The 9,260-nt window shown below is 41.4% G+C and overlaps 1 protein-coding gene across 1 annotated transcript in view; it reads right to left on the reverse strand.

Annotated features, from left to right (window-relative positions):
• LOC109955477 (rho guanine nucleotide exchange factor 10-like protein) overlaps positions 1 to 9,260 on the reverse strand; it is a 77,586-nt gene that overhangs the window by 16,426 nt on the left and 51,900 nt on the right. The window contains exons 14-15 of the mRNA XM_020591703.1: positions 5,746 to 5,832; positions 302 to 516 (exon numbers count right to left, since the gene is read on the reverse strand). Coding sequence (XP_020447359.1) covers positions 302 to 516; positions 5,746 to 5,832 — 302 coding nt within the window. The remainder of the gene's footprint in view (positions 1 to 301; positions 517 to 5,745; positions 5,833 to 9,260) is intronic.

Below are 9,260 nucleotides of genomic sequence, written 5' to 3' on the forward strand. Positions count from 1 at the left end.
CTGAATAAACCAATTTACCCTCAATCAGCTGACTGAGATAAAACCACTCTGTTATTACACACAGTGGGGATCAGAAGGTTTGCTGAATTAAAGAATGAAACAGTGTTGTGGTACAGTATCAGTGCTAACTTCTTGTTTTGATTACATATTGACAAGCAAATCTAAATTACTAGAAGTTTCAGGAGACTAACAAAGGACAATGCAGGATATTATTTCACAACAGGAGTTTTCCAGTATCTTTACTTTCTTTCTTTATTTTAATTGTATAGCAACACAAAGGTTTGTTTCTATTTTCTCTCACCGGCCATTATCTAATCCAACACAAATGTTGGTGCACATCCCCGAAGGGGCCTCGTGAATTCCAGCCTCCACTTCCTCAGATGGAAAAGGTTCAGGCACATATTCCAGACATCGGACAGCAGAGCCTACCTGCAGGCTCTTTACAGCTCTTGGTGTGGGCCTGTTGAGAGAAAATATCTCTATGTGCCCCTCAGAACCTACTCCTCCACTAGCCACCTGTAGGGAGAAAAAGACTTGGTTGAAAAAGGTCAAGACCCCATGTTAGGATGTACCAGTCGACTGAATCATGATGACACAGGTAATAAACTATTCTGCTGGAATAGAGAAAAAAGAGAGATAGGAAGAGCAGAGAGCAGAACCAGGCCAGGTTCCCTTAGATCATGCTTGCAATTTGTGTTCACTGTCTGGATCGAACTGTGGAGGCCAGAGGATAATGTGTCATTTGTTAAACATTCTCTTAAAGGATATTTTCTACATTAATAGTATTTTCAGCAATGTTCATACAGAGACTAAAACTGACAGTGACTTGTCTCTACTCATGGTTAATGTATGTCAGCTGTCAGCCCTGGAATAGCTTGTTTGCCTGTGCCGTAGACCGCCGTTGTTGTTCAAAATCAATTAAAAACACATCAGGGAAACACACCGCTGTTGCCCCAAAGTCTCAGAGAGGCCATAATTTCCTGAGGTTAGCGCGATTCAGTGTCAACTGTGCATGTGTGAGATTTTGAACAAGCTCTCCGCTTTGTTTACCTTCCGCTGGCTCCTCACGCTCAGGTCTGGGGTTTACTAATGATGTGGTGTGTTTCACTGATGTGTATTTAGTAGTTTTTTAGCAACAAGGGAGGTCTATGGCACAGACGAGTAAGGAGATCCAGGACTGACACACTCATGGATATTAACTGTGAAAAGAAACAATTCATTGTTGGTTTTAGCCTCTGTATGGGGAGTGTCAAAAATACTGTTAACTTAGAAATGACCAGCCTTATCCTTTAAACCTGTCAGCAATTTAATTTAAAAAAGTTCAAATCAGTTATCCTTTCAGGCCATGCACTTTGTAGTTCTCCCTCACTTTAATTTTAAACACATTATGTAATGGATTCACAATGCCATCTTTAAAGCATCAAACCGTTCTTAAAGCGTTGCAATCTTTTTCATCAGCATAGAACAGAGAGGCTGTCGCAAGTTCTTAAAAGCCTCTGAGTTGCTTTATTTTTAATGAAGTGCAAGTAGCTGATTTAATGCTAGAGTCAATAAAATCATTTTCAATTAATTAAACAGACATTTGAGTTTAACATGATTTCCAAGGTCAAACTGAGCACTTGAAGACAGGACTCTCAGTACCAGTGAAGTACACAACAGAGTGCTGAAAGCTGGAAGTCTGCCGTAGATCAATCTGGACTAGGTTTCTACCAGTCAACACCTATAGACGTCTCTCCCTCTCTGAACAGCATCAAGTTGTGAAAAACCTCCCTAACAAACAAGAAAGCAACCTCAGATGTTATCAGAAAATGGTCCACCAATCACAACAAGCTTCCCGAGGCGACTCCCAGCCCGCAGGCTGAGTGTCTGCCTCAATAGAGGCTTGATTTTCTATGTACCCCATTTATATTGGCCCCTGTGTAAGCCTGTCAATGCCAATGCTGAGAAAACAAAGACAGCAGGAGCCCCCCAACCTATCTTTGATGCAATTCCAATTATGGTGGCATTGCTCCCATTCGCAAACAATTAAAGTGTTGCTGTGGGTTTTCAATATGATTTAATTCATTACTCCTGTGTTAGGCCTAGGTGGATGTCAAGACAAAATATAATGTTCTTTTTGGAAAAGAAGCTTGGCTGCTTGCTGCTAGACAGTGGAGATTTATTCTCTATATGAAATCACCTTGTGTGAATGTGACATGAGCTAAATATAGTCCTTAGCTCTTCTCCTACACGCTTACCCTTATTTGCATGCAATCATTTGTTTGATTTGTATCAGCGTGCAGAATCTGGACAGGAGCAATTCTTTGGGTTCTTGACAATGAGCCAGAACAAAAAATGGTCTGTTGCACAGGGTGAAAAGAAGATAGGGACTTATCTTGCAGCAAGGAGCCTGAAGACCACAGCTTCAAGTGACTGTGTAACCAAAGCCAGAGGCAAGGCTCCCTTCCCCCAGACTTCACTACATCGTACATACACATGTCCATCTGTACCTCCTTAACCCTTCCATCCACCACCATCACCACTATCCCTGTTAGCAGAACACTCTCTTTCTTTCTGACTGAATTCTACCCAGATATCCAGTGCAGATACTGTCCCGTCTTGACAAAGTCATCACTACTTGTTTGGGGAACTAGATATCTGGAGCTGTGCCCTGGACAGCTTCATTCTGTCAGCGTGGGAGAAGCAGCACCTTCCCAAACAGCAAATGCTCTGCTAACATTAATTAGTTTGCTCTGGGTGCAGTGAGGAAGTGTGGGGAGAACAGTCAGGGCAGCACACTTTGCTCAGTTGTATTTGCCTCAAAAAGAAGCCAGAACAATGGGTCACTTGTTTGTCGATGAACTCTGAAAATGATGAATTTCAAGTTCTCCATCTCTGCCTCTTTCCTGGACTGCTCAAGTTGTGAACGAGTGCACAAGACTAGAAACATAAGGGCAGAGTTAACGAAAGCTTCCTCTAAAAATGAGAAGTAGGGTGTTGGGAAAAGTGGGACAAGGAAGGTGAAGGCAAACAGGAAAACATTGGGGCATCATGCTGAACAGACACAATGTCATTATTTTGATCAAAGCACACAGAAATCCCTATAGCCCATCTCGCTTTAACATGATTAGTGTCATTCCTTATTTGACAAGCCTGTCAGGGAGGTAGAACCAGCTGGCGGTGGGAACGCTCAGCTGATAATTATTCTTGCTCAATCTTCAGGCCTTAACAATTATTTTTAATGGATACCAGTTTTTTTTTTTTTGTTTGTTTTTTTTTGCTTTAGTTACATGTCGTACTGAGCAGTAGAGTCCTTTTAGGTCTGGTTTTACAAACTCGCAATTATCACTAAATCAGCCGACCTGTTAATATAAGTCCCCGGATCCGTAACGTTAATTAAACACATAGGCTACACAGTCACTTACTTTAAAACTCATCCGTACTGTACTTAAGCAGCAAGATGGCTAGTCTGGGGTTAGCTGCTGTTTCAAGTAATGTACTGTCCCATTCAGTGTTGATGTAATCAGAGTTACACAAAGACAACAGTGTAATGCTGCTGTAATCTTGCATTCACATATCCAAAATGACTTCCCAATTGCAATGTGAGTGTGGCTGAGTTGCAGCCATTCACAATATCGTGGCAGCTAACTGGGCCTGATAAAATTGCACTGGTTTACATGTTTCTATCCATTAACACTCACAGGTACCCGCTCCAGTGCAGTTTGTAACTTTCACTGTGTTAGATAAAGTTCAGATGTGCTTAGTACTCCAGGAGCAGCTTGTCCTGTTTGCAACACTGGTTTCAAACACTTCAAAATCTCTTGAGTTTTTAATGCCATCCTTACCAAAACTAGTTGCTAAGCATCGTGGCTCTTCAGTGAAAGACCTTCTGGATGACCTCATGTGTTTTTAAAGACTTCCTTACAGATAGCATTCAATATAGAGGAGCCACAGTCCTTGGGTCTTCACAGGTGACAAGTGAGTTATAGTTCAAGTTACTGAAATTAAATATGTGCACCCAAGTATTCCAACAATTTAAAATGGCTATAAATACAAAAATGCAATAATAATTCCATAAAGAGGTGAATTTTCATTGTTTACTGAGTAATATTCCATCTCAGTAAACATCTACTGTAACATTGTCCTTCCCTAAGATCCATTCTCTTATTCCCTTTGAGGTAAAGCTAACTTCTTGGAAATGATAAAGACTGCTAGCAGACAGACACTGGGTTCAGGTTGGCCATGCTGCAGAAATGTGGGGTTTGAAATTTACTTCAGCTTGACTTCCTTTACACTGGACTCTAAAAATTCAACTTTAAAACTGGTAACCATCAAGTATCAAATTCTAACCTGGTAATGTCCTAGAACAATAAAAAAAATAAGCAGGACAGACTTCGGTGGTCACACACATTTCATATCTAATTATTAAAGCTATTAAATTAAAGGACTTGGTCTAAAATATGTGTAAAACATTGATGTAGCTATGAAAAGAATGTGTCCAATTGCATTTTCAGTCATTTTGATAATCTGCAATCAGAGACCTCGGGGATGGATCTAGAACATTTTGAATGGGGCGGCCAGGCTGGGGCATAGATTCAGAGAGGGGTGGCACATTTGAAATATATGTGAAAAGTAAATATAACCCCTAGCTTTACAAAATAATAAACAACACACAGCTTTCTTTAGCTAACTTTGGCTGCGCTCCTTATTTACTCCCAGCAGGGGAGGGTTAGGGTAATTTTGACTCTTGCAAAGGTGGCACCAAGGGCGGCCAATTAGATTCTGGGGTGGCCGGTGCCAACCCTGGCCACCCTCTTGATACGCCTACGAAAGACTTGCAAGACTTGGATTTTGACTTGCACTTTATGTTGAAGACTCATGACTTGATCTGGACTATCCACGCTGCTACAGATACAGCAACTGCTGAAGCAATTGCGGCTTATTGTTAATGAACACATGCAGGTGTACAGAAATGGAAACCTTTTAACCTGACGCTTTCAGCCTAACCTTCACTCACTGACCCTTTACCAGTGTAACACACAGCATATAGGCAAGCAACATTTGCTCCCCAAAACAGTGTGGGAGGACAGGGTCCGGGGCATTTAAGTCATTTGTAATATCAGGTCAAAGTGGCCTCTGCTCCTGCACACACAGATATCACAAAGCTCTAAATGCTGGCTCCACCATATGTCCTTTTCCACATTTCTGGCAGTATCCAGTCCTCTTTAGAATAGCACCACAAAAGCAAAAAGCAGTCTGAGAATCTCAGCTGTACTTTGAGGCCAGGGCCTACACTTGATTTTTCTGCCACCTATAAGGTCAAAAGAAGATTGCCTGATAAATTGCCCACCTTCTGCAGAAAGGAGTGGAAACAAAGATCGAAACTTAAAGATTAATAGCAGATTCTCTGAATCATTGTTTGTGTGAGTTTCGCCCTCTTTCTAGATCTAGCTAAGTTCCCTAGCTTAATTTGGAGAACTGTGGTGTGATAGACTGGTGGCACGATTTGCCACTCATCATAAAACACTCTGCAGCAGTCACCTATGACTAGATTTTATACAGTAAATGTCTTACAGAAAAGAATGGTGCATGTCCCATTCTTTGCCTTGAGATACATTTTATATTCTCTTTTTTTCTTAAATAAAAAGGACATTTACATGGTCATGGTAATTGTGTTTAAAACTGAAATTATCAGTAACTATAAAATATGCATTATTTTCTTTCTCATTGGTTTCAGTTATTTGAATGTGTGTGTATGTTACTTACCCAGAGGTAGCCTTGAGGTAAGGAGGTGCTCGCAGCAGAGAAGCCCAACAATGCACAGTGAACAGGATTGTGGAGGGCAGCTTCAAGCTACAAGAGACAAAATTAATATTGATTTATGTCTCGTGGTAATACAGCAAATGGTTTTGTATGTGAAATCAAAACTGCAAATGGCAAAGTGCCTGCCATCAACAAGGGGGTTGATGACACTTCACCAGCGTTATAAGTTGTAATGTAGATGTAAGAAAACAGATTTGAAGCACTGGCTGTTGACAATGTACAGCTTTTGTATGTTTTCCATATTACAGAATATCTTAAATAACTTTGGATTTGATATGAGCCCACAATAATCTCCTGTTTCGGCAGACGTGTTAAAACTGCATCTAACACAGCTGCTGTATATGCTGAAAAACAACAAACACAAACTTAGTGTTCCTATCATATATAACCAGCGGATGTTAAATCTTAGATATAGTTCTACTACCAAAATCAAAAGACCACCACTAAAAAGTGTGTTTGAGGTTTCAGTTATTAGTGGGGGCAAACATTAGGGTTCCGACCCAGTTTTAGTTTTAGCTCTTATTGTTAGATTTGTTTTCATGCCTAGTTTTGGCATTTAGCTCTGGTTCTTTTAGGAAATGCACTGCCCACTCACTTCTTATCAGTTTATATACACTGCATATAGAGTCTTTGTTTAGTAACCTTTAAAACACAGTAACAATTTAAATAGCAGATGCACAAGCACAAAAAACCCCATCCTTTTACTGTATATGGGTTTTCCAAATATATAAGACACAAGATTGAATTAAAGATTATGGTGCAGACTATTTCTACATTGCAATGCACAGAAAACTAAAAGACACAACGGGTTAATCCAGTATAAGTGTATGTGACATTTACGTTATTAACCTGGTATGTGACATTTACTTTCAGAAATGAAAATGGCCACACCTTTGGAACCCCAAGGGTCCGAAATACTGAAGTCCTGAAATGAGACAGTTGACTATTTATTATAAATACAAAGAGCCAATGCGTTAGCAAAAAGAAATCAATATTACCTTATACAGCAGATTTTTTTTGGCCTGAAACAGAGTGATGGAGGTTGACATTTACAGCACAGACCTTGTAGCTGAATGCATCAAACCCCCCTCTAACCAGCAGTCCGTCTGACTGGAAATGCTAATTATTTTGGTGTATGGCTGCTAAGGGTGGGCCATGTGACACACAGAACAGATAACCGTGTGCTGGGGGTGCGAGGGAATGAGGTAGGGAGTTTGTAGGTTTGAGAAAGAAGAGTGGGGGTTTGGGAACGGAGAGTGAAGAGAGGGTCAAACGTGAGCACTGCACATCTTTAACTTCATCCTCTATGGCAGGGAGCATCAATTCCAAGGAATTCATAGCCTCCCTATGCCAGGACACCCCTCACCCCCTGGTTGGGTGTGTTTGTAAGCACTAGACACAAAAGGATGCTGCCTAGAACATTGCTCTCCACATCTGCACTGCAAGGCTATTCCTCCACTCCCCCATGTCTGTCTCCATCTATTCAAATTCAGCTACACAGATGCATGGCTCATCTTCTCTATCAATCTCTCAGCTCCACTTTCTCATTTCTCTCTCCCATCTCTCACTCTTTTTTACGCCTGCTCTTTTCGCTCTCTGTCTTTTTTCTCCCTCTCGCCTTCTGCTAGCCCTCCGTCAAGTGCACTGTAATGTTTTTGATAGGTAATTAAGCAGTGCCTATAATAGGTGTCCATATGGTAGCCCTGTGGATGAGAGAGAGAGCTGCTGTGGACCAGAGGGACTGGAGCACCAGCAGGCTGTGCTGGTAGTTCACTGATGGTTGGATCATATCAGTCACCTGAGAATGGCAAACATCGAAGGCCAGTCTTCCCAGGTCTAGACTGATTTGTATGTTAGCAGCCTCCAGAGTCAGTGGGACCTAGCCACACTATCAGCGCGACCCCATCACAACTTCATAAAGTATTCAAAGGGAGGGATGAGCACTGGGATCATTCTGATAAAGAACCGGTGTGTGAATGAAGAGGCTTATTTCTTAATGAGATTTCCAGCATTTGAAAAATTTGAAGCTTACTCTTGTAAAATGAATTGGGAGTCTAAAGGGGAAATATCACTTTGGAATATTGTACAAGTAATTAGCTATTTGCTAATGGCACCCTAGTATGTTTAAACAGGTTAAACTACACTTAATTTCATATGGGACAAATAATCATGCAATAATTAGCATTAGACATATTTATCATGTAACCAAGTTGGAATAAACCCTTCGGCAACATGTGTTGTAACTGGCTTGTATGGCTTGAAATATATTATGATAACAGGCTTGTGCTCTCATTAAAGTGCATACAGTGGCTCTGATCAATACAGTAAACCTCTGGTTCACTTATTGAACTTCTTTAAACAATGGAAAGAGCCAGACTGAACATAATAACAAAGCCTGGGAGAGCTTTCCCACCTGTGATTATGACAGGCACCAAGGAAATGGATCTTTAGCGATGACCATATCAGTGGCGTTTCCAAAGCTAATAAGATACTATATCAGTGAGGCACCATACAAAAATCAATGAGATACAAGCTTTCTCAAAGTCAATTGTCAGTCTCATTTATAGTACAGCCAGTGTGTGTATGTGTGTGTGTGTTTGCAGAGCTGTGGGTGTGAAGCTCAGAAGCTGAAGCTAGTCCTGGGTGTGAAGGCAGGAAAAGGAAGGATGGTGAGCCTGTAAACCAGCTGAGGGAGGTTTGATGGAGGACTTTGGGGAGTGTTGGGAGGAAATAGGCGGGTGAGCTAATTAAAACAAGATTTGTTGATGTGTTGAAAGGGCGGCCTCCCAGCTGCTGGTTACCGATGACCCAGTGGTCGACAGACAGTCCGACTCCTCCCCGCCCATTACCCTAAGAGGGCGCCAGCCCATATGCCAGTTCCAGGTGGCAATGGTTAGCATCCATTGCTTTTCTGAAAGATAAATGCAAAATGTGTGTGTAATTATGCTCATTCTTGCAGGATAGAATGGATGGAACCGTTTATTGTGACTGTCCTTTATCTAGCGTGAACATTTTTTGCCTAATTACCCACAACTACAGCTCTCGGCTCCATGTTGTCAACAAATGTAAGTAGTGGTGGTTATTGGTAGAGGTCGCCTTATATGACACAGTAGGGTTATAATGATTCATGCTCTTTGCTGTCATACTGTCAGAGTAGTGTCCCTTTAGTAAGGATGACTTCCCCAAATCCAATTAATGTTGTTTTACTTCCCAAGGCTGCTCAGGTGCACTGTTTTTCCTTACAGCTATATTCCTCTGTAAGCACTGTGAAGTCTGCTCCCAGTTATGTGGGGGATTTACCACACATCAGATTTGTGACAACTGCTAAAGGGCAAAAAGGGTTCGTGCATCATATTCACCAGGGGCCCATAATGTTATCAGTGACAAGGCACTCTACAGCCAGCATTGCATTGTTTGCCCACCCCCCACACTCTCATATAAAATACGAATTTTTTTTG

Source organism: Monopterus albus, unplaced genomic scaffold, assembly GCF_001952655.1.
Source record: "Monopterus albus unplaced genomic scaffold, M_albus_1.0 scaffold1.1, whole genome shotgun sequence".
NCBI lineage: Eukaryota > Metazoa > Chordata > Actinopteri > Synbranchiformes > Synbranchidae > Monopterus > Monopterus albus.